Source organism: Ylistrum balloti, unplaced genomic scaffold (assembly GCF_031769215.1).
Source record: "Ylistrum balloti isolate Yb309-2 unplaced genomic scaffold, AGI_CSIRO_Ybal_v1 Utg369760, whole genome shotgun sequence".
NCBI lineage: Eukaryota > Metazoa > Mollusca > Bivalvia > Pectinida > Pectinidae > Ylistrum > Ylistrum balloti.
Window position 1 is genome coordinate 227121 of NW_026781959.1, and position 27009 is coordinate 254129.

Consider the following 27009-nt stretch of genomic DNA (forward strand, 5'->3'; position numbering starts at 1 on the left):
TTTGGCAATCTTTGTCGGGCTTCATTCCAGGAACCAAAGCCAAATGAGTTGTTGTTTGCGTGTTCTAAAAAATTAGAGCCGGTGACCTTGAATATATTATAGGTCAATGTCATTTCTTTTAGCAAACGTTGTTAAACTTCATACAAGAATCGTACCAGACGATCTTGATTTTTTCAGGACTTTGTTTTTAGCAAATTGGACTAATTTGCCCCGTGACCTTGAATATGGACCAATGTTAAAAACTTGTAAACCAAGGCACTTTGTTAATCAGAGCATGCTTTAGTATTTTATATAATCTGACTCCAATAATTTTGAATATGGATCAATGTCATTTCTGACACAAAATTCATCCCTGGAGCATAAGAGTAATTTCTTATCGCAAACATAGTCGAGCTTCATGTCATAAATCTACCGGAAAAATACAATAGTTCAAGGCCTTTTGGTTAACAAGAAAAAGTTGCTAAAGTGTTTTAACAAATTTTAAACCTATGGCTCTGTGACCTTGAATGTTGTTCAAAGTCATATCTATTTGTAAACGTTGTTCGGCTTCAACCTAGAAACCTACCATCCATATTGAGAAGAAGCTGTTTAAAGGAAAACGCTTACGCCGGACGGGTGATGAACGCCGTATCCTGGCAAAGGTTCACTATCTAGGCCCTTAAGGCGCAGCTAGTAAAATATCAGATATAATCTGTTTGCCCAGATAGGTCACTACAAAAAGAAACGAATGGTTAGAAAGGTCTAACTATATGTAGGGTAACCTGAAGCGATACTTTTAACAACAAACTATTTTAGAATTGTGAGGGAATGATTTTGACTGGAATGTTACAAAACGGGTAGATGTCCCAGCCTTGTTGTCACAATAGATATCTCAGATACGTATACACCAAACATATAGCTGTTATCTTTGATCGATATTGTAAACTCACCAATGACTTCTTTATCATCAATTGTTCATTTAAAGTTAAAGAAAAAGCTTTAGCAAGTTTTAAAAAAGGTATGTGCATCCACACTAAGCCTGGACGCATATGACCCACATCAGGCCGTCAAGGTGAAACGAAGGGAAGTAACTCTGATAGGTCGGATAAGCGATTGTGCACTTTTAAATATGGGTTACGTTATCGCCAATGGATGAATCTGTAAAGGTACATTTCAGAGGACACACACCTGTTAAAAAATTAACAAACATATTGTTCACATCCCATAGCATGCCTCGACGCTATCATCGTATGTCAAATCTCCCCAATCGGATTCTTTAGGAATGTCCTTCAAAAAGTTAAGATGAAATATAAAAGTACATTATCATACAAGGCCAATAGAACGTAATCTAATTGTAAACAATGCCAGATGTTATTTACATTGGCGATAATAGTGATACACACTTTTGGTAAACTTTGTAATGAATAACTCGATGTTCTGTATACGTATTTTTAGATAAAGAGTTGTCAGGGGCTTGGTCCGCTCTCACCACTGGTGGACTGGTATTTAAGTACCTCCGGGAACGGATCACACCTCCCATGACAACAATAATAAATTAATTAATTAATCAATCAATCAATTAATTAATTGAAATTAATCAATTAATTAATCAAAATAAAAGTAAACATATGTACTTCAGAATCCTCCTTGATGTGAATATTGAATATTAAAGATGAAACTAAATTCAAATGTGTTAAACAAAGTTAAATTATTCAGAAGACAAAAAAAAAAAATAAATAAATAAATAAATAAAAAAAATAAAGACATTTTAACATGAGTGCCTTTTATTGGTACACAGCACATCCTTTTCTGAACAGAAAGTTATTCCCAAACAGAAACATCATTGATGTATAAGGTGTTGCCTTAGTGTTTCTTAACCAAATTATTCAGATCTCCTTCAACATTGATGGGTGTCACAATTTATTGGAATTTCCTTGGAAATTACTTGTTTTATGGATGATTGTATAGAGACGGGACAATCTGTTATGACCAGGCCATTGATTCAAGACGCATTTTATAAAAAAAAAAAATCTGATGGTTTCCCTTTGCCCCAACTTTTCTTACTCGCTTATTGTAATCAAAACAATGTCGTCAGATTTTATACTTCAACGTGTATGGTTGAATATAATTACATGTATTTTTTTTATATTTTATTTCCAACAACTTCATCTAGTGTATTTTAATTTTGAGAACGTCCAGAAAACTAGAGATACATCGACTGACGATATTGTAAGTTGATCATTAAGATTTGTCTAGTCAAACTTTCAAGAAGCTATAGATTTCCACGAAGGCTTCTAAAATTATTTTAAATCTTGATTGGTATAAACTATTTAAAACATTACTGTAATGACTTCCATTGTTCTTTCTGCACTTTAAGTGAGTATATATAGGAATGTTACCTGTAATTATCCTGTATGTTACCTGATTGTCTTATGAATGACTTGCTGGATAATCACTTACTAGATAAATGGGATAGGCTGTAGCGGGAAATGTCTCCATAACACCCTGTATAGACTTGAAAACTACAGCTATGTTTTGAAAGAGCCGGTTAAATTCATGTCGTATTGAAAATACAATTAAAGTAAATCCTACTTTCTCTTTAAAGTGTTTGTTGTTTAAGACCTGTTTTCAGCATTAATATTGATTTTTCTAAGCTCAGTAACGTATAAACATGTTTTTTTTTATTTATATTGTAACAGCTTAGATATTTGAGGTTGTTAACATCTTTAATGATAACACCATGTAATATAGTTGGATCCTGAATCTGTACATTGCTTTTTGTTGTGGTATATGTGATTACAATTGTGCGGAATGCATTTGTAAGTACAGCTTATAGGACCCGGTTTTTTCTACCCACATTAATGGAGGATGTGAGAATGGAGAGATAAGTCTCAAACTGGGCAAAATGTGTGGAAAAGAACAGAACTTTTCTGCTCGTTCATGTCACTTTTTATCACGTCTGTTTGTCTTTTTATTCTAGTCATACGACTCTTTATCTCGTCCGTTCGAGTTTTCATCCGATTCGTACGACTTTTGTTTTATTCGCACGAATTCTAATCTCGTTTGTACGGGTTTTTCAAATCTCGTTAGTTCGAAATAGTCTCTTGTCCGTGCAATATTGCATTTTGTTCGACTTTTTATTTCGTTTGTTCGACTTATTTTCTTATTTGTGAAATTTTAAATCTCATTCGCACAACTTTTTATGTTCCATTTTGTTACCTTGTTCATTCGACTGTGTGTCTTGTGTGAGCTTCTCATCTCATTTGTGAGACTTCTTATCTCAGACGTACATATTTTTATCATTTAATGAAACTTGTGCATGGTTATCAAAGAAGAAATGAAAAGTACACGCAAAACCTTATAAATACGATGATACACAGAGATCCATGAGATTTCTTGTATTTCTCCGACTAGTTCCCTCCATAATGATTTATCCTTTCTTCTAACGAAAGAAAGAAATTTTGATACTACATGTCCCTGAACTAGTTATGCTTCATGTACTACAAATTCCACGAATCTGCATGATTGATACTATCGATAATCTGAATAACTATACTAATCACAACTTGAATGGACTGTTGAAGATAACACGTAGCCAAGTCATATTGCTGGATAGGTTCCAAACTATGAGCAAAGACTTGTGTATACATAACATACATGTATCTGTGGAACGGGTCTTACGCAATACACTCAGAGCACTAAGGTCTAGCGAAGGAGGGCATCGCTAAAAAACAGTTTGTTGAAGGAAGGTCTGACAAAGAAATCCTAGCGAATGAAGACCTAGCGAAGAAAGTGTGTTGAAGGAAGGTCTAACAGAGAAAGAACTAGCGAAGGAGGGCCAAGATAAAGAAAGTGTGTTGAAGGAAGGTCTAACAGAGAAAGGCCCAGCGAAGGATGCCTAGCTAAAGACAGTTTGTTAAAGAAAGTTTGTTTAAGGAAGGTCTAACAGAGAAAGGCCCAGCGAAGGAGGGCCTAGTTAAAAAAGTGCGTTGAAGGAAGGTCTAACAGAGAAAGGCCCCAGCGAAGGAAGGCCTAGTTAAAGACAGTTTGTTGAAGGAAGGTCTAACAGAGAAAGGCCCAGCGAAGGATGCCTAGCTAAAGACAGTTTGTTAAAGAAAGTTTGTTGAAGGAAGGTCTAACAGAGAAAGGCCCAGCGAAGGAGGGCCTAGTTAAAGAAAGTTTGTTGAAGGAAGGTCTAACTGAGAAAGGCCCAGCGAAGGAAGGCCTAGTTAAAGAAAGTTTGTTGAAGGAAGGTCTAACTGAGAAAGGCCCAGCGAAGGAGGGCCTAGTTAAAGAAAGTTTGTTGAAGGAGGGTCTAACTGAGAAAGGCCCAGCGAAGGAGGGCCTAGTTAAAGAAAGTTTGTTGAAGGAGGGTCTAACTGAGAAAGGCCCAGCGAAGGAGGGCCTAGTTAAAGAAAGTTTGTTGAAGGAAGGTCTTACTGAGAAAGGCCCAGCGAAGGAGGGCCTAGTTAAAGAAAGTTTGTTGAAGGAAGGTCTAACTGAGAAAGGCCCAGCGAAGGAGGGCCTAGTTAAAGAAAGTTTGTTGAAGGAGGGTCTAACTGAGAAAGGCCCAGCGAAGGAGGGCCTAGTTAAAGAAAGTTTGTTGAAGGAAGGTGTCTCTTTTAAAGGGCCAGCGACTGATGGCCTAGTTAAAGAAAGTTTGTTGAAGGAAGGTCTTACTGAGAAAGGCCCAGCGAAGGAGGGCCTAGGTAAAGAAAGTTTGTTGAAGGAAGGTCTTACTGAGAAAGGCCCAGCGAAGGAGGGCCTAGGTAAAGAAAGTTTGTTGAAGGAAGGTCTAACTGAGAAAGGCCCAGCGAAGGAAGACCTAATTAAAGAAAGTTTGTTGAAGGAAGGTCTTACTGAGAAAGGCCAAGTGAAGAAAAGTTTAGCGAAGGAATGACTAGCGAAGAAGCTTACCAAGACGATATTTAATGGTAAGTGTCTTTTTACTTCAAAACTCTTCTCGGATTGTGTATTAATGACAATGGCAGCTTAGTTAAATTTTAACCATCTCGATAATGGTTTTGCTTTAAATAAGTGTAAAATTATGTTTGTACGAAACATACCTTTACTGGAAAAGACTTGCATATGCCATAGTAATACGACGATATTGAAATATATTTACAACTCGTTTGTACTTAATGATCAGTGAACGGCTGCTGTGTCCTAAATAATGATCATATCGTTATCGTAATATATAGGTTAGGATTATTTTTATTCACAGAAAGTGCAAAGATAATTATCATAGTTAACCAGCACATATTTACACCATGCAATGAGAGACAAGACGATTACCTATTTTTCACATAACATATCGATTACATAGGTAACTCCAGTCAGAGAACAGTGTCGGAGCCAAAGTGGTATTGATGAAAACAATATAAACAAAACGAATTGTATGCATATGTAACCGAAAATTAGCTGTTATGATAGAATTGTTTTTGTCTTTTTGCAATTTTCTTCCTGAACATTCCCAATTACCTATTGAATGTTGTTATAAATATATATCAAAACTTACGTACCTTTTTTGATGGGTAGACTGATGTCGACTCCATTTTCACAACAGTAAGGACATGTTACAATAATAATGATAATAATAATATACTGGACGCAGGCTTATTAAGTCTATATATCCAGATCAGAGTTAAAACGAATTAGTATCCCGTATATGAATTAATAGAATCTTCCCCTACCCTGAGGGTGTGATAGAGAAATCTCCAACCCGAGGGGTGATTTTTGTCGTGTCTAAAGCCGAGGGTTAGACTACAAAAAAAATCACCCCGAGGGTTGGAGATTTCTCTGTCACATCCTCTGAGGGTAGGGGTTGATTATTTTTCTCCCACCCCATTATTTCCGCCACGATGTATATATATATAAAAAAAAAATCCCACGGTACAAGTGCCTGAATGGCGCATGAATATCACCATTCACGTTTCCAAAATTCTACATTCTTCCGCAAGAGCAAAATGACAGACTACAAACGCAATATGAATAACCATTAAAAATATTTATTTTTTGGAAATTAAATATCTTAATTAGCGATAGATACATGGAAATACTTGTATTGAACAACATTTAACTCCGTATCATTTATTAAGGTAGGGTAGGCTTGCTGCGATGTCATGGACAAAAAGGGGATTTCCAAGTTTATAATGACGTCAATTGTTTATGCGCGCGAAAAATTGCAATGGTGTGAGTGTCACGCGTGTTTTCATTCAGAATCAGAGTCATAGATGATCCTCCGACGTTTATTTGTGTTCACTGTACAAGGATTGTTATAGTTAATGTTAACTGTGATGTTACAGTCGCGCATTACGGAACCTGCAAACAAAGCATCCACTCGTCGGTTTGAGTCAGTTGTGATAGCCGACTGAGGTCACCGAGTGCAGTCATGTGGGATAGATTTATCCTCCATGGGTGTTCCACATGGGACATGTCTATCCTACATGGGCAGAGGTGGGAGAACAATGTGTTATTGTCTAGTTCATGGTTATAAACACATTCATTTTGCCTCCAATGATTATCCAATCGGGATTCGAAAGTTTTGATTGTTGGTAACGTTATGACGGCATTAGGAAGTGAATTCCAATCTGCTCCTTCTATTTAATACTGGATAACTGTGCCCTCTTGTTATCTTGGTATTGGTTTGTAACAGGAAATCCTCTGAGATAGCCCTATCATATTCTCCATGTATGAAATTGTATACTTGAATCATATCTCCTCTCCAGCTTATGTGCCTCAGTGTCTATAATTTAAGGATCCGTATCCTGCTTTCATGTGTCGTGTACTATTTATATTTGACTTTCCAATTGTCTATCAAGTACTTTGAGGGGTTCTTTAAGTAGTATTGAGGTATTATTGTGTTGGTAAAATAGGATTTGATTTAGACACATAGTGTTACGTCAGGAAATAAAGTTCTGTATATATAACTAGGAATATAATGATACTAGATAGGAGAGCGAACAACAAAACAAAACGCGATGACTGTGCTTACATCACAGTTAAAATCACATCCACTCGCACGAATCAAAATCGCCTCTGATTTATTTTAGCAATGATTGAAAATCGAGACTTGAGCAGGAGACTTAGGTTCAAATTCGTGTTTTACATTTTTTCTTGAAACATTGCATGAAATTCAAATCTTAGCGTTATACAATGTACATCTAAAGTGAATATATTTAGGTAATTTGGTCACATTATCATCAAAAACACCTCATTTATAGATAACCTACGGTTTAACACAAGTTTTACAAGGTTTTATGACACAAGGCCTTTATTCTCTTTTAATGATATTTATGGTTTGTCTTTATCTTCCCCTCGTCTATCGATTTAAAGTTAGATTAAATTTGTATTGCTTTACGTCCTATTTTTATTGTGACGGCATTTCAGACAAAATTTACCGATCCTGACCTTCTCATTGGCTGAAATATCGAAAAGAGTTAGGGCCCTCTAGCGGCAATTTTCTGCGTAAATAATGCCGCGATTTTTCAAATCGCTTGTTTAAAAGCATCCAAAATTAGTTTATTTTACTATATTTATACTTGAATTCGTCTCTGATGCTTATTTTCTCTCTTTGGCTTAATGGCACAGTTTTGGTAGTGATATCTAAGGAGGACCTGAAGCGAAGAATCAACGGCAGAGGTTAAATCTGATTATCTTTATTTGGCCGAGGTCAGGGTGTAGTGTCTGACCATATAAATTCAATACAATTTTACATCAATAAAACGAATGCAATTATACATAACATTACGTCACAATGTAGCTTACTAAGTAACGTACAGTGTATATGTAATGTGATCACCTGAAGATGGCCGCGAGGCCTGAAAATGTTAGTGATATATTTGTTTGTCAAGTGAAGTGATTAATTTTCTCTGTATATACGATACACAATTTTTTTTTATCTTTTTAAATTATATATATTCAATTTATTGACACAAAGTTACTTCTAAACAATTCCAAAATGAAACTAAAAGTTTGTGTGAATCTTAATGATCCATTAAGTTCATTATTCAATTCAATTACTATGATAACATTGTTGATTAGTTCGTTATACACAGTTGACTGATTTTATTTAAATTAACATTAAAGTTCACAACCAACACTGTAGATATGTATTCTGTAACCATAACAACCAGGCATAACATGTTTTACACATAGCTATAGATAGTTACTTCCGGTTTTATGACTAGCAGGGTGTCAGGGGTGAGAACTATTTCCGCCTAAGGGAGATTAACCTTACTAATACCCACGCTATCCCCTTGGATATTGTGAAAATTCTGATTAATTGAAATATCCCGAAGGATTGATTATGAAAACAATATTTAAAACGACAAATTACAATCTATACATCAGAAATATTAACGATTAGAAATTCACACCTGAATATTTACAAATAATTGCTAGTTTCAAACACACTACCGAAAATTGTCAGTATCCTAGCTGTGGCTGCACATGATGCAGATCGCTAACTAAATGTAACTCATCTTAAACACAATCTCTAGCGGAATCATCAAAATTTGAATAATTTGTAAACTTATAATTTCAGTTCTAGTCTTAGGCAAGCTTGAATCATCACTGCCATATCAGACTTTAAAAAATTCAGACAAAATAAATTGACTGTGCCGGTTGTCAGTTTTGTAAGATTTTCAAGAGAAATAACTCTTATTTTACCTACTGAATTACTCTTGACTAATTACAGAACAGAAAGTTGCTGATGCCGTACGTATAATTAATAATAGCGCTACACCTATTTCTTCAAAAGTTTTAAACATATTTAAATTCTCTAAAGCTTATAAAATATTTACGTAAAGATTTCTTAAACTATAAGACCTTTATAAACTCGAAACAGTAATGAGACCTTAACTAAATAAAAATTATATATGATACATCTCAATTTTATAATAAAGATCGTAGAAAAACTATTTAGTGTTAAGTTAAATAAATGAAAACTGTATCACCTGAAGTGAAGAATCAACAGCAGAGGTTAAATCTAATTATCTTTATTTGGCTGAGGTCAGGGTGTAGAGTGACATATATATATATGTAACCTCTCTGTCCGCTTCTCCACCCAGGGGTCCGAATAGGGAAAATAACAATAATTTACAAAATCCCTTTGTGGTGCCTCATAGCCCTGTAGATAATCACTGCGCATGTTTAGCGTACTTGACACCTACAAAGTACCTGTCCAACCTGGTTCACCTGTAAACAAGCGCAGTGTCAACACTCTGGCACCATCGTGTGACCCTTCTAACTAATTGCCCTATAGTTATTTTTCATCTATTTAATACTTTCCATGTTTGTATGTTTTTATATTTAAAAGAGTTATTGCCTTTGGCATCTAAGAATAGCCAAATTTGTATGGACCTGAGAGTAGTGAGAATTTGTGTAATTAACTCTTTGTAATTGACTTTACCCTTACCCTAAGTTATCCTTAAAGTGTACCCTGAGAGGTCAGCTATGTTTGAGTTAAAGAATAGTTCTGCACATAAAATACACATTGCCGAAAACGCGAATGCCGTGGAATGTTCCGTTACTGAAAAATTGCGACTTTTCTGAAAAACACACCTTTGGCTGAGAGGCGTTTGCCCCGTTTTCGGGTATCCATACCTGTGACGTCATAAATTCAACGCTTTTGCTGTTGCAGCCATATTGGCATTACTGTGCTACATGTGATTGTGATCTATTTTGGGAATTTCCGGGGTAATTTCTTTGTTTATTTACGTGAAAGTACTTCACATCTTCGCAATATTTAAGGTAGTGAACGAGGGGTCGGTGAATAAGCGCTTAAATCCGCTAAAATGGCTTCTTATCGAGAAGGGAAGCAGTGTGCAGCGTACGGTTGTCCTAACGGTCCCGGGGATTTTCATATGGGACTGGTTGAAATAAGTTTGCTTAAACAATAGTTCGTTTAATGATCAATAGTATATCAATATAACACATATAGGTAGTTCACAGGGGTGTGGACTATTACTTGCATATATACACTTAGGTTGGTGTAGTCTGGGTCCCGATAATCTTATCAGTGGGTGTACAGCTTCGGCCAGTTAATTAATTAGAGATTATCCCCACTTCCTTGATAATCGAACTTATGCAATTTTCCGTTCGGACAGTGGCCACCTAGTAGTAGAGTAAGTATTAGGGTTCATTTCAAGTAACAATTTATCAAGGGGAATCTCAACCTTTCACCACGAGTCGAGTGCAGGTGGCTGTACTTCAACAATCGTATCATCTAGCAACAAGTGAAGTCCATATTAGAGGATGGCCAGACAAGCTTGGTCCAGAGTAAGATAAAAAGGGAGGGGAGAGATTAGAACACACGGCCTTGTGGGAGCCCACCAGATGTACAGTTCTGATACGAGACACAATGTGAAGTACTAGTATGGGTATATGAACTCTGTACGTTGATAAGATGTTGCTTTTGCACCTGTAACATTATTATTATTCAACATGTAATAAACATGGCTATTACCAACAAGTACGTGTGTTTACGCCTACTGTGTTACAATGGCATATGTGATTCCGACTCTCTGGACTCTCAAACAGCCAATAGTGATCGTAGTTGCACCAACTAACAAAGACTCTACCATGGACGTTTAAAGAAGTAGGTACTTTTCAAGGATCAACTTCCATCAAAGCAGTGTATTAAGATAATTACTAAGGATCCACTTCGGGCGGAACGAGCGAATGCTGCTACAAAAATATAACATTTTGGCAAAGTTGGTGAAGACCACAACAAGATACACCGAGTTGTGAATGGCAGAAACTTGAAGCATCTGATATCTTATTCCCTCGTGTGGACCTGAATTACCGTGAGACCATCATCACATGTGGTACGTACCGAATTAAACAGCCATCTGGTTCTCATTAGGAGGTCTCAAATGAAGTACAACGTTTGGATTCAGTTTGACGAGAATGAATCTGGCGATCCTGTGAAATCATACTATTGTTATGTCCTACCGGAGGGAGAACCTCTAGCATGTGTGCCCATGTTGCATTAGTAATATATTACTTAGGGTATCATGTGCATTTGGAACATCCAAAACCTGTGCGATCACACAGTAACAAACTGTAAGATTCTATTGTATGAATTAACCTGTGAATGACTCAATGATAATTACATTACAATATGAATTGTAATGTAATTATCATTGTATGCCTAACGTATGGTAATAATCGTCATCAGAAATTATTTGCATTATAAATTTATCTTTAAAAAATAAACGTTGTCAGTGTCTTAACACATGTATGTAATAGCCACGCCCTTTGGTTTCTGTTTCATTATGAAAAAAATAACATGCTGATAAAATTTGAAATATTTTCCTGATTATGTCATCACAACAGAATCTGTATCTGGAACAATTTTTCCGGTCCCCAAATTCGAGGCAATTTTTCGGTACTTCCAGTATATGGATATTTTTACCAAAACTTGAATTTGTTGAAATTTCCATGAATAATTATGATTTTTTCCCCATGTTTGTATTTTCTTAATGTTTTTCCATAACTTTTTATGTTTGAAATACTTGGCTTCATATTTGAGCTCAAAACATACAGCAGACTTTAATGAAGAATATTTGACCCAAATTCATCATAGGTATTTGAACTAGTTGTAGGGTAAGATGTACACACTGACTCACATCCCTGTGATGATCATAAAATAGGTCATGGTTCAGGCCATAGGTGACTTATGGATTTTTAAATATACGTTGTTAGGAGTTTACATGTGTATTAAAAATAATACACAGCAAAGGTTGGACTTGACTGTGGGCAAACTTACATGTACTATGAAACAGGTTGATTTAGTAAGTGAGTGGGTTTATCTGTTGTAATATCATGTGCTATCATCCGTTTCTCCGTGTTTGAAAAGTAGTCAACACTCTGAATATCCAGGTATATGTGAACACCCATTATTAGTTTCAAACTTCCTGCTTGATCGAATATTGTATGGGGTCGATCTTTACTATCCAGATGAATGTAAATCAGGATGCCTCGACCCAGGACGTAGATATTCAACAAAACCTGGCGTAATCTATATGAGTTACACGTAGTTTGAATATCTTTGAAAAAAAAAACCTGTTTCGCCTTCAAAATAAGTGGTTCAGCTTAATGTTTAAAAATTAACATATGAAACATTGGCAATACAGAATGTTAGAAATAGTCTACATGCTAAGCGAAACCCATCGCTACAGTGTCACTAACGGACATATCGTTAACACTGACAGTCACAGGCAACCATGACTACAGCGAGAGACGTCCGCCATAGCAACAGGCTACAAAGTACTGCAGTCATCGGATAATAACAGGCATGGCGTGATATGCTCCCCGTCACAAAACTAAAAGTACATACTTTGTTTAAAGCTCCGACGAAAAGTTAGAAGGAAAGGGTAAAGGTCACAAGTGAAGAACCCGGATTTAAGATGTAAACTGTACTAGGAGAATATAACTGGCAACATTCGTATTGTAGGTAAGTTGATAAGAATTCGGTTTACAAATTACGCATTGTTTTCTGAGCAATTTTAACATATTGCCAAGATCTTATGAATGATGCATAGTCTTTGAGATATACAGTGACACTTAAATGATACCGAGGAGTTTTCTGACACAATTTACTATAATCATTCTCAACACGGAGGCAATTGAATAATCATTGAAAGAATATAAATTTATTACGGTATTAAGACTTGTTTGCAAGCAGGAATCGTGTGCCAGCGTAATTTAGATAAATCAGAATCAATGTATCGATGTATCCATATTTATTTGGCTTAATGTTGAGAATGAAAGCCCCATTTTTTGTCATACATCGTTAAGCACATTTACATTCTAGTGACGTCGCGTTAGCTTAACAACCTGGCTGCAATTGAACATCAGGTAAAGTACCATCAGTCAGGTTTTGACGAGGTCGCTGGTTACGCTGTCGTAATTGTAATTATTTGACAACCGTAACATCCTATTCATGAGCTACGAAAAGACTTCCGACACATGTCACAACACAGTACACGTCTACAATGAATTCGGCTACAGTGATAACCGATGTGGAGTGTGTAAATGGGTCACTTTTCTCTTCGGGTTCGCACTCGTTTCATACATATACTGCGCTGTGTGTATGTATTCAGGGAGGCCGAAAGAATGTCTGGATGAATGGATTTCGCTAAGTTCTCTAAGAGGGTTGGGTTCAGGAGTATTCAGTTTTTGTCCTCTGTGTGTGCGCGCTATGTTTGTTTATCAGAAGATGAATTAATTCATGTCGTTTGTTTAGTGCCTCTCCAGTGACATGTTAAAATCATTCAGAACGACACACCTTCCGATCACATAATACTTACAAAAACTAAACCAGTATATTTATATATCGTCATGCCCATGATTTTAGCAAACTCTAAAGATTTAATGTGTGACATTTCAAACCTGTTAATAGACTTTCTAGTTGCCAGTCAACGATCAGTGATCTGTCAGCATTTACCTGTTATGTAAAACCAACTACTAAGGTGGTATTGCCGTGAGCTGAGTGGTTGGATGGTATGCTTTTATGAGAAAGTCATCCTTATCAAGTCAAATTAATCATTACATTTGAATATATATATATAAAAAGATGAATAAATCGGTCTCGTGTATGAACTAAGTTCTCATCAGAAATGTCTGCACGAGTAGGACGTGGGCGTTTAATGTGTAATATCTCCAGGAACTACTCGTGCGTTCACTTGGTGTGTGGAGTTTAAAATAGAGTATACAAAACTAATAATGATTAAGTATGATTCGAATAGATCCATGTTTATTACAGTTGTGCAGTTAAAGAAAACTGCCACATTCACGAAGGATGGAACAAAATATTTTACTTTCTATACAAAATTTTCTCTCAATAGCTTATCAGGTATGTAATTAAAACAAGTGGGCGTTATATATATATGCTATATAGTATATAAAGCATCCAGCGGATCATTGCCTTTCATTGTTATTATGAAATGCGGGTAGGAAAGAAATATCTGCATTTTAGGGTGATTGTAAAATGACATACCATAAAGACTTAACTCATTTAATGGAGTTTATAATTATCAAATAAATTAGAGAGAGGAGAACAAAAGAAACTGTGTAGGACATGGATTGAATTACAATATGTGTTATATTGTTAGATATCAGAATTCTTTACATACCATCATTTACATGCTCAATAACACGAGCCAGGTAACTATACTGAACAAAATAAGTTAAGGATCATAAACTTGAAACAGTGCAGTTTTACATACAAATAATAATATGATTATATTTTAAATTTTAATGACAGAACATTCATTTTAGTCTTTAATTACACAAAACAAATTCATTTGTGGTAATTGCTACCAAGAGCAGATAACCCTGAGTAACAGCACCCTTGAAATCAAAGTGTAAGAGGAAGTAGAGCAAGTTAATCATGTAGACAAGGAAAACTCATCAAACTGCAATTGGCAGTTTAATAGGCAGTATGACCTCCGTTGACATCAATAACTGCCCTGCAACGTCTGCACATGCTCCTTATTAGTCGTCGGTGGCTGATCTGTGGGATGCGCTGCCATTCCTCTTGCAGAGCAATCATAAGCTGTTGGCGGTTCTGTGGCGGATTAGGTCGAGCTGAAACCCGGCGTTGCAAGGTGTCCCAAGCATGCTCGATAGGGTTCAGATCAGGAGAACGACTTGGCCAGTCCATGCGAACGATTGCTTCACGTTGAAGATAGTCGTTGACCACACGAGCACGGTGAGGACGATCATTATCATCCATCAGAATAAAATCATGGCCAACAACTCCTGCAATGGGCCTTACTATAGGGTGTAGAATCTCGTCCCTGTATCGAACAGCTGTTAAAGATCCATTGTCTATGATGTAGAGGTCTGTATGGAAGTCAACACTGATCCCTGCCCAAACCATCACTGACCCACCACCAAAGCTGGACAACACAGCAGTCTGCATAGCGCTCTCCTTGGGTTCTCCATACCCTCCTCCTACCGTCATGGAAGTCAACACAAAACCTAGACTCATCTGTGAACATAACATTTCTCCAATGACGTAATTGCCAATTCAAATGATGAGTGGCCCATTGATGTCTGGATTGTCGATGACCTCTGGATAAAATTGGTCGGACTGCTGGTCTTCTAGCTCGTAAATTAGAGGCATGGAGTCTGTTTCTGATTGTCTGGGATGAAATCCTTAGATTTGTAGCACGCTGAAACTGAAGATTCAAGACAGGAGCACTCAAAAACCGCTGACGTCGTGCCGTGATGCAAATGAATCTGTCCTGTCGGGCTGTCGTACAGCGTGGTCGTCCAGATCTGGGGCGTTGACGGACGTTATTTGTCTGTTGATAGCGATTCCATAGCCTACTAATCACGCTCTGAGAAACATGAAGCTTTGCCGCCACATTTCGTTGAGTTTGACCAGCTTGAAGGAGCCCTATAGCTCGCGCGGCTTCCATATCATTTAAATGTCTTCGCATGATTAGTTTTTCAAGTTTTCGTTACAAATTCATTAAATGTTTCCAAATTCAACTTTTTTTAGCTTAGAAGTAACAGAATCAAAACCTGCAAGATTCCTCTGTAGTAATAGACCAGTCAGTTTTTCACACCACCATAGTTAACTAGAGCGGAACGGCAAGACCTTCAGATGCACGTGCTTTCACCTTTGACATGACTTTAGGTACATATTGGAGAAACTACGAGTGCAATTACCGGCAATACATGATTTGAATTTTTAAAGATATTATGGTCACAATTTATGATCCTTAACTTATTTTGTCCAGTATACTAGCCTTACATGCACCATGATATCGTATTACAATCTTGAAATAACAAGTCCGTTTTAAAGTATTCTTACAACTTCCAGTTTGATTGAAATATAGGTGTTGTTTATCACAGAGCACGTGATTAGACAAAATATATCAACCAACCAATTGAAACTACATGAACATGTGGTTGCCATGGTAGCCCGGCCATTGTACTCAGGGTGAGATATTGTTCGATTTTGCTGAAAATTTATTAAAAAGTTTTTGAAGAATATCTTTTACAATGTTACAACTTCTCAAAACATCTTATTTCATTTGATTATTATTGTAACCATGTCACTATACGTAGGTTTTATGTAATGGACAGTAGCTCACCAGTCCTTAGTCAATATGGAAAAAATATTGGAGGTTTCTGATTGGTCAAAATGATACCATGTTTGATTATGTTGAAAACGTCATTTAGTTGCTAGGGTTACAATATATATATATATATTCTGAGAATCATATGTAGATGTGCATGTAGTTTTTATACTCTCGCATCTTGTAACACAGTAGGCGTAAACACACGTACTTGTTGGTAATAGCCATGTTTATTACATGTTGAATAATAACAATGTTACAGGTGCAAAAGCAACATCTTATCAACATACAGAGTTCATATACGCATACTAGTACTTCACATTGTGTCTCGTATCAGAACTGTCCCAAGGCCCAAGGCCCAAGGCCGTGTGTTATAATCTCCCCCCCCCCCCCTTTTTTTTTTATCTTACTCTGGACCAAGCTTGTCCGACCATTCCCCCTAATATGGACTTCACTTGTTGCTAGATGATACAATTGTTGAAGTACAGCCACCTGTACTCGACTCGCGGTGAAAGGTTGAGATTCCCCTTGATAAATTGTTACTTGAAATGAACCCTAATACTTACTCTACTACTAGGTGGCCACTGTCCGAACAGGAAATTGCATAAGTTTGATTATCAAGGGAGTGGGGGAAAGTCTGTAATTAATTAACTGGCCGAAGCTGTACACCCACTGATAAGATTCTCGGGGCCCAGATTACACCAACCTTAGTGTATATATGCAAGTAATTATCCACACCCCTGTAAACTACCTTTATGTGTTATATTGATATAATATTGAACATTAAACGAACTATTGTTTAAGCTAACTTATTTCAACCAATCCCATATGAAAATCCAGCTGTATTACACTAAACCCTATTTTGTTACCGTAGACATGCATGCAGTTTTTATACTTTCGCATCTACAGATTTCATTAAATGTGAGTCCTGATTTGATTGGGAAAGCAGTACCATGTCGGTTTAATACTAACATGAAAATGAAGTATTCTTGTTGAAGTTTGGTTGTCTTGATATACAAACGTTGAAATAAAATGAGAGTGAAAACATTCTGTAAAGCTATAAAGTATCATTAAGTAGATAGTCAGAGAACAGAAATCGTTGATGTTTCTTGTCTTTTGAGTTCTGATGAATATACATTGTTTACACAACAGAGTCGGCGCCTTCTGTAGTTATGAGTTGAGAACTTCCAGGATCTGACAATATGACTTCAGCATTGAATGGAATTTCTCTTGATGACAAGACGATCCAGAATATCATCACAAAAACAAAACACTATGCCTTGTTACACGGTATGTATTCCACTAGGTTTGAAATACGAAATCATTCCAAAGAAACGAAATATTTATTTTTTTAGTAATACAATAACCCAAATTACCGATTAATGACAAGGACCTTCGTCGTTTTAATGAATCCCTCACTTGCGAAATATTCTACAGAGACAAAGTTGTATTGCTGGCTTGTCTTGTTGTTTACACAAATATCTTTTATAAGTTTAATAAACCAGGGTTATAGGTTACAGTCTTTATTGTGATAATGCATACCAAAGAGGTCAATTTAATAGGATCAGGATGGGGAAATCTATGTGATTTCAACACTATAGAATCTGTTCCACGTCTACGAAAGATGTCGACACGACATAAATAGAGTGTCGAGATAACAAGTTGATATGTCGAGATAACAAGTGGATATGTCGAGATAACAAGACTTTGAGGACGTGTTGTGGTAGTCATCATGATCTTATGGGGAAGTGTTCCATTTCTTTCTATGATATGACAAGATGTCAAGGGGCTTTCAAATTACATGTAACAGTTATATTTACTGACAGGTGTACTGATACGGTCAACTGACTCTCCGGGCGATTCCGAGAAAGTCCACTATGCCCCGATTACTCTGTTCCCGTCCCTAGTACCCCGGGAGGCTCTCAACAAGGTGGAGGCAATTCAAATACATTTTAACAAGATGATGCATATGGTTGCGCAGGATTTGGATTTCCTTCAAAAGTGTCTGTGCAAGTAAGTCATATATAAATCTATCCATTGACTATGTGAACATGGGCTCACATAGTTTTAAACATACTTTCTCTCCCGTTTCTCTCTTACTTTATATTCTTTCCCCTGTCTTATTTGATGTTTATACACTTTCTCTGAACAAATTTCTTATTCACAGTCATACATGTAAAATGTAAGGATAATCCCAACTCTTAATAAAGTTTTGCTTAATAAAATGAAAATCATACATTTGATATCCTTAGTTTTTATTACCTCCTTGACATAAAGATGGTCTGTAGACATCCCTTGTAACAGGTTGAATAAACATTAAAAACATTAAATCAGCTGTCATGGAATAATTTACATATATATTGACTCTTTTTTTAACAGTGTTATACAAGTTGACGATTTTAACAAGCGCCTGTGGGACATTGTACAAAGAGTAAACGAGGAAGGAATTACACAGGTAAGTAATCAAAGACTAGACAGTTTTATTAGCATCATTAAATACGTTCGTGATTTATCCATAACCCATAACCCGAACTTGTTAAACAGCGCTAAAGCACAACGAAGGCATTGCTTTATAGAAGTCAAAATTCTGGGCTACTCCTTAATTTCCGGTTTCATCACACATGTCAGGTGAAGCTTTATCAGACCACAGAGCTCCAATACGGAGTGAAAATGCATTTTATCTATTACTTTACCACATCTTTGATATTCAGTAGATATGCCTATGTCATATTTTTGTAAAAATATCCGTTTTCTACCATATGTTCGTGGCAAATCGATCATATGATAATTTGGAGCTTAAATTTGTTTTCATTTTATAAAACTCGTTATGAGTTTTTCTTACATTTCAATTCGCCAAAGACTCGCTAAAATTAAAAATTAGTAGATTTGTTTATTATAAACTCACATATCAAATGGAATCTCATGAAAGATATTATACATGTATATATATATATACTGAGGTGTAAAAGTATCTATACACATAAAAAATAGGTAAGTGACCAGGATAATATTAACAAAGATACCCCCTTACATTATTGATTGTGATTTGCCTTTACCCTGAATTTTCCAATTAAGCCAACTACGTTTCAGTAATTAAAGACAGCTGAAAATACGCGATTCTCACATTCAGTGTATACTGTTGCACTTCACTTCCTGTACTGACTCTGCATTGTTGACATACGCATAATGTCCTACTCTTCCACTATGCTGTGTTTTGTTTCCATTTTAGCCCATAAGTCTTGGAATGTTTCGAAGTGATTATATGATGGATGCAAAACATTCGACCAATGGTAATCCTCTGATTCCTACTGACCCTCCCACCAATGGTGACCTTCCGACATCTGCCTCGATACCAGACAATCTACAGATGAAGCAGATAGAATTCAACATGATTGCCACCGGTTCTGCTGGTCTGATATCGAATGTAGATAAAGTGCACAGGTATTTTTCGTAATGTCCTGGATTGTCATGTATGTGATTGATATGTGTTAGATTTCATACTCTGATTGGTCTTTTCATAACTTAAAAGTTATTCAACCTCAATTACTCAATTATGCAATCATGGTTCATAGAAGAACGTCGTTTAGTATCCCCTTCATATTACATGTTTTTTCAACTTGTCAGAAAATGTGAATTACTTTCAGTAGTATATCAGATAACAAGAATAATTTGAAGATTTCAATTTGATTTTAACACGGATATAACGTCATAAATGTGTTTACCTCATAATCATGGTCATTAGATCATCATACTGCCTGATAATTATGTATTTAAAAAGACAATTATTAAAAAAAATAATAACGTATTGAATTAATACCTAGAAATTATATGACTGGTACATTTCGAGTTGTATTAAGGATAAATGATACATTTCCTTTTAAGAATCTTGATTTACGCCTCTCTGTTGTAAGTTATCAGAGGCTGGAAAAGGAATAACAAAACATTGCAATGGAGTAAAATTTATAATTTCTAAACATGTGCCAAGGCAGTGATAGATTATCAACAAAAAGTAGCACAAGAGTCAAAAGTCGCATATGCTATTGCAAAGTGTCTGCCATGCAGTTGATGTCTTTATAACTTTAATTAAATTTTCCCTAGGTTTTCTCTGACACTTGCTGGGAAAAAGTTTGATGATTCACAAGTGAGTGGTATTCCTTTCCGTTTTCAAAAAGCGAAACATCTTCTTGCAACATTTATAAAATGATAACCAAAAATGATAGAGATCCAGCTCAGGAAAAATCGTGTTTTAATCAAGGTTATTACAGAATTGAATTTGACTAGATAATATCACTTTACCCAAAAGAATACTGAATTAACTCAAATGAAATCAGTTAAAAAATATGTGAGACCGTCTATATAACACTGTTTAAGATTCCTTTTCCTCCGATTCTGGTTTGCAATATTTTAGGTAAATTTCCAATTGCTGGTTTTACTCTACTATCTCAGAAGCTGATTCTCGCTCAGTAATCAGTGGATACTTAGTCGATCTTGCTCAAACGGCTGTAAGGATTGTAAACATAAGCACTCATTATTATATGCGATTTAATGTCTTAATGCCATCTTCCAGGAAACGGTCCACAAAAATCTAATTTATATCGACTATACTGAATGGTTATAGATTTTTGAACTAAATACTTAATAACTTGTTATTTTAAATGGCACTCTATATATTCACAATTACTCAAAATTTGTGAAATATGTAAATCACATCCTATGTCTACCCTAACTTCTATGATATATTTTATTGTGTTTATATTGTGTTATTTTTTTCTCTTTTTTTCACAAATAAATGTAGATTAATATGTATTATTAATGGTTTATGACTAAGGTTATTCAGTCATATCACTCAAAAACAAAAGAAAACGCAGTTCCAACTTTTAAACGTTGAAAAGTGTGTTACATAATTGTACCTCTCATCCGTCAGCGTTTTAAAATGAAAAGTGCATCCTCACACTTGATTTATTCAAAGCTTTAAAATACTATTTTACAAATTATTGTCAATTCCAATATGTCCACATATCTCTGGTTATATTATAAAAGAAATATTTAAATAAGAGAATGACTTATCTAATAATTAATGCAGGTATTCCTTAACGCTATAAAACACTATACCATTTAATAAAATCTAGGAGTGTTCTAACATAATAGCTTATCGTCTTTTTTTGTTTTTGTTTCTAACTTTCAATCCACACCACGCGTGATTTACCTAAGATACATTTCACGTATGAAATTAACTCTTTCGTTTTTGTTAAATGCGAAACATAAAACAGGAAATCAAGGTATCACTAAATGAAATGTTTATATATTATTTCAATATTCAATAAATTTCCAGCACACAGGCTACTACATACGATTGGATCCCGACGACCGTTTTTATTTTCAAAAACAAATCCCCTTCCTTCGTTCTTTCGAGATTAAAACACATCCATCAACTCATAACGTATACATGTAATCAATTTCCCTTCGATTCATGACTGATATAATTGTCCCTGCAATATATAGTGGTTTACAACGATTCCTTTAGCAATTTGTTTAGACTTTGTATGTCCTCGGGTGGAAATTGTAGGATCGGCCTAACTCATGTATTTTGAATTCATTTGAATATGAATAGATCGAGGAATTTATTCCAAAATAAAAAAGATATTTCTTTTATTAATTCAGATCCCCGCTAATAACCCTGCTCATGGAATGGCCCGGGGATTGGTAGAAGGATGGAAAGCATATGGAAACAAAACGTAAGTAAGAAAAGATGCTATACCAGTTTGTCTGTTCACCAAACATCTGTAGAGCATGATTTGTATAGGGAGTAATTTTCAAAACATATGTATTTAGATTATAAACATTAAAGAAATAAAATCTTCTGCTGAAAACATCACAAACGGAAGTCGCTAAATAATAAGTAACATTGATATAGTCTAGTCTGCTGTGAAATATTGCTCTAATATTTATATTCCAGGGCGTGTGTGCTGTTTTTGGTGTCGGTGCCAGAGTTGAACACTCTTGATCAGAGACGACTAGATTTGGAAATGTTTATATGTGACACAAGCATTCCTATTAAATACGTCACCATTAAAGATATGACAGATCGGGGTGTTCTGCGGAAAGACAAAGCTTTGATCATGTAAGTAAAAAGATATTTAATTTCGAAGATACATAAGACATCATGTTTACATGTTATAAGGTAAATGTTAAAATGTGAGCACCGTCTCTACATATGAATAACACATATTTATATGACATGTCAGTCTATACATTTTACAGCCGTGATTTTTTTATTGTAATTATAATAGCTATTTATAACTTTATATTTACAAATCCAATGTACATTGTTTGGCCTCAACAGAATTGATGTTTACATTTTGGTAAACGTCAGATCTGACAACATTTCCCGCCAACATGGAATCCGCTATTTTGCCATTCCATCAGTTGTCAGGCTGTTCCTTCAGTGTGTATATCGTCCAATATATGACGATATTTACTTTTTTAAATAGTAATGACAATAATTATAAAAAAAAATATAATTATAAGAAGTATGTATTTTTCTTTTTGTTGTTTACCTGACAGGGATGTAAACAGCATCATTTTTAAAACAGATATTTTAACATAAAATTCAAAATATCCGTAAATAACCAGCATTCTACATACTTGCCAGTTACACACACAAACACCCATCCACAAGAACAAATGATTTCCTGATGTTTTGGTCGGTTTTATAATAGATCAAAGTACACAATTTGTAGCAATACGACAATGTCTGCTTTGTGTATGGATTCCGACGTATTGTTATTCCAGAGATGAGTGTGAAGTGGCCGTTGTATATTTCCGTACAGGATACTCTCCTACGCATTACAGTTCCGAGAAGGTACACGGATTTCATAATGATGATAAACTATCACTTAGGCAAAGTAAACAGATTAATAATGTCAGATATTATTAAATGTAAAGTGTAAGTATTCATCATTTAAAAAAAAAATAATCGTCAGCATAATCCAATTATTAAAAGATACTTTATGAGTGATCTCATCGCAAATATTCTATTTCTGTATGGGCTGTATCAGTTAGGTGATGATTTCATTACCTTCAAACACTCAGTAGCTTACCATATATGTATATCTACAATTTCGTATCCAGTATTTCAACTAATTTGCTTACATACACATTAAGGAGTTATTTCCCTCAATATAACAAATCTAAGTATATCTTATGTCTAAATGTTAGTTACCACCTATTGTCAGCTTAAGGAGAGGACTGATGTCCATTCCTATATTTCTGTCAATGAAAATTCTTTGAAATAGATATTATATTTTTATGAGCGATATAAAGTTGAACATGTTTGATGGTCGTTAGTATGCCCGAGGGTTCCGTTTATGTTAACATGGTTCTCATTTAGAAATTTGACATTACTTACATGGATTGACAAAGATTTACGTTACCATTGCTATCGAAGAATCAGAAGACATTATCTTACAGAGAAATCATATCTTTTTGGGGGGTTCTCCGCGGAAATTTAGCTTGTTCATGTTTTGCCCTCGTTTCATCAAATATGAGTTGTATTTTTATTTTGTTGACTTATCTAAGTTTTCTTTTTTAACACATGAATATATATCTAACCTCGTTGTCTCTGCTGTTATGACCAGGACTGGGACACTCGTCTGATGATGGAGCGGTCAAAAGCTATCAAGTGTCCAAGCGCCCAGTACCAGTTGGCGGGGACGAAGAAGGTTCAACAAGAGCTATGTCGACCTGGAGCTGTTGAGAGGTTTATAAAGGATGCTAAAGTAGCCCACGACATCAGGGAAACCTTTGTCAATCAGTACAGTCTCGACGTGGTAAAGATAGTCTTTCTTTAATGACATGCGTGTTATATGATTTCTACTGCTATCTTGATTCTTACATATTCACAGAAATTTGCTCAGTCTTTAATATGAAATATCTGATTGATTATATACATACACTCATTAAATACCTTTAATGGACCAAACGGATTGAAAATGGGACATGAGTATCTCTTCTTTTGAATTTCGACATTTGATAGATATATTTTAACTCCCCATCTGGATGTACTTATAAATATTATTGACACTAACTTCAGTGACACTTAAAGGAAGACGAACCAGTCGTAGGACATGGTTATTATCTTCAAATTCATTTCTATACATAATGTTAACTTTTCTTGTCCCTAGTAACTTTTCAAATTCAACATATGCCCATACACGAATTATATTTAGTGGCATTACCAGGGGGAATAACTCCAACTGTCGTCTCACCAGAAGTGAAATATCAACAGTCCATGTACAGCAAGGGAAGCCACACTTTCCTTATTTTTCCGAGGATGAAGGTTTAATTCATTCATTCATACCATTCTTATGTTTTACGATCGTAGGGGGAAGATGGAGATAAAGCTCTGGAGAGTGCATATGCCAATCCTCAGAACTATGTCATTAAAACCAACAGGGAAGGCGGAGGTAGGTCAAGGTTACTTAGAGGTGGAAATAGATATCAAGGTAACCTAGAGGTGGAAGTCTTGTTTGCATTGTGATAGAAATTATATATGAAGTATGAAAATTCTTATCTTCGTTTATAAATTAACAATTATCTTAAATATTAACGAGATATAGAGCTTATACATATAAATATACAGATGGCACTACCTTGACATTGTTCCTTTGTTAAAGTTAAGTTACATTAAGGGGGTGGCGTTACGTTTACGATCGACCTGTGCATACAGTTGTCTACAGTGCATTTATGATAAGTGATTTAACTATAGGTATACTGTCTTCAGGTAACAACACTTATGATGAAGATATTAAACCTTTACTGACGGAAATTAAGAATTCCAAGGAGGAACGTGCAAAATATATCGCCATGGAGCGGATATTCCCTTGGTCACAGACTTCCTATCTCCTGAAAGCCGGAGCTGACGCCATGTTTAGAAGTACTGTCACGGAAATAGGAGTATTTGGTGTTTATATCGGGTACGTGTTCATTATCATTCCTTCTCTTTGAAAGAGATTTTACAGATTCTGTGACATGTTATTGTTTGTTTCAGCTGACGAAAAATATTCAGTTACAATTGTATGATACTGGACAACAATATCTCTATATGATTGGAGGTTTGTACTTGCCGGCGCCCGGCGGTGTCAGGAGAAGCCCGCTCGATATGATCTTTTCCTCTCTCAGACGAAACTTGTAGTCTCTAAAGATCACCATTAATTACTGAAATTTATATTGTACAGCTTTCTGTGGCTAAAGTCGCCCAAATTTAAATATAAGCCAGATGCATTTTTCATGAATATACGTGCACGTGCGAGATTAGAAAAAGAAGTGTGATATGTTTTATCGTGTAAAGGCTTATTTCACAATAGCGGATCTCTTCATTTTAGAACTGATGACAAAGATATCTACAACAGTGTCCCTGGACACGTGTTAAGGACGAAGACTGCAGACTCGAACGAGGGTGGACTGATGGTTGGATTATCATATTTAGACTCGCCACTCCTGGTAGATTGATCAATGGTTAGGCACAACAATTGACACGATTTATTTTCATACATATTTCAAATTGTTCAAAGTGTTCTTATCATTGAGATTTAAACCAGATACCTAGAACTTTGACTGGATAATATGACAGTGGTTGATTAGGCTGGACTTCAAGTTCGGTGATAACCATGGAAAATACAATGTGGTGTAGGTGAAGTAATTCATTTGAATATTACATATCTTAAGTTCTTAAGTAGGACAGCAGGCGAGGATATTAATTTACAAAATACATGGTATTTACTTAACATTTACATTCCTTCATATAGCTCAATCATAACATTAGGTGCAATGAACGAAGCAGGATGTTTTGAATTAAGACAGATCCCGTGCAGACTTGAAAAGTAGACCTTCCATAGACGTCATGGGTTTAACTCTCTAGTTATTTCCACGTTTAATTCAAGGTCCCTTGCAACTTCAGGAGTTGAATGCAATTATCAATCATTAAATGAAGGTAATTTGATCTACTGCCTTAATGCAAGAGTAAGGGCATCTATATTTCTCCCTTATCGTGATTGTTAACTGGACGTCGGGAGAAGGTATTTGGATCAAATATTATTCTAATAAAGCATGTTTTCTGGATGTGTCCGCAATGTACTTGTCTTAGTCGAAGGCTGACATTCTGGCGAAGTCGAGAATGAGATGTTACAAATTATAAAAACATCCGAAAAGCTATATGATGTCATTTTTGTATTTTAAATTAACACAGATTGCACTGGGTAGCGTGTGAGGATTCATTGTTGTTGTGAGAGAAAATTATCCTGGACACTAATATGGCACCTATGTCGATATTGTCATTTTATGACTATCCCCGGTGTCGGACAATGTATCATTGACGCAGCATCTATATTAAGTTGTATTGTGGTATATATTGATGAGTTTAATGAGCACAACATTAAACTATATCAACTAATTCTAATTAAAGTAATATTTGTTTCTTATTTTCGTTTTTTTTTTTTTTTTTTTTGTTTCTTTTGTTTTGTTTTTTCTCGCTAATTATTACCCATCACCTGGTTTGAGAAAAGTGTAAATCGAATTTAATTCAGATTCTTTTTTACTCCTTGACGTAATCAGGAGGCATGATTAATAAAAAAAAATCTTATAAACTATTGTTTACAAAACAATGATATAATTCATATCAGTTCTTACATCATAGACATCACTGATACAACAACCTGACATACCGATGTGACAACAAAATTCAAACCCAAAATCAATCCAAACAAAGCCACACCATGAACACAGGAAAGATTTACAGGGAGAAACTCGGAAAAAATAACAAGCAAAGATTGTAAGATTGTACAAAAGGCACACAAACAAGTAGTACGTTGTAATGAAATATTCGAGCAAGATAGAGCTAAATAATGAATTAACGAATTAAACTACATCATAC

At 35.5% G+C, this 27009-nt stretch overlaps 1 protein-coding gene across 2 annotated transcripts; it reads left to right on the top strand.

Annotated features, from left to right (window-relative positions):
* The first annotated feature begins 4778 nt into the window (after window positions 1–4778).
* On the top strand, window positions 4779–26557 carry LOC132543622 (glutathione synthetase-like). 2 transcript variants are annotated; one of them, XM_060207137.1, is made up of 14 exons: window positions 10496–10808; window positions 12198–12439; window positions 17232–17369; window positions 17906–18092; window positions 18459–18534; window positions 19309–19520; window positions 20178–20220; window positions 21741–21814; window positions 22036–22200; window positions 22872–22941; window positions 23717–23908; window positions 24463–24544; window positions 24862–25054; window positions 25463–26557. In XM_060207137.1, the coding sequence occupies exons 3-14, from the start codon at window positions 17282–17284 to the stop codon at window positions 25587–25589; spliced, it is 1509 nt and encodes a 502-aa protein (XP_060063120.1). In that variant the 5' UTR covers window positions 10496–10808; window positions 12198–12439; window positions 17232–17281; the 3' UTR covers window positions 25590–26557. The 2 variants fall into 2 exon arrangements, with proteins under 2 accessions (XP_060063121.1, XP_060063120.1); XM_060207138.1 differs by lacking the exons at window positions 10496–10808; window positions 12198–12439 and adding an exon at window positions 4779–4913.
* The last annotated feature ends 452 nt before the right edge of the window (window positions 26558–27009 follow it).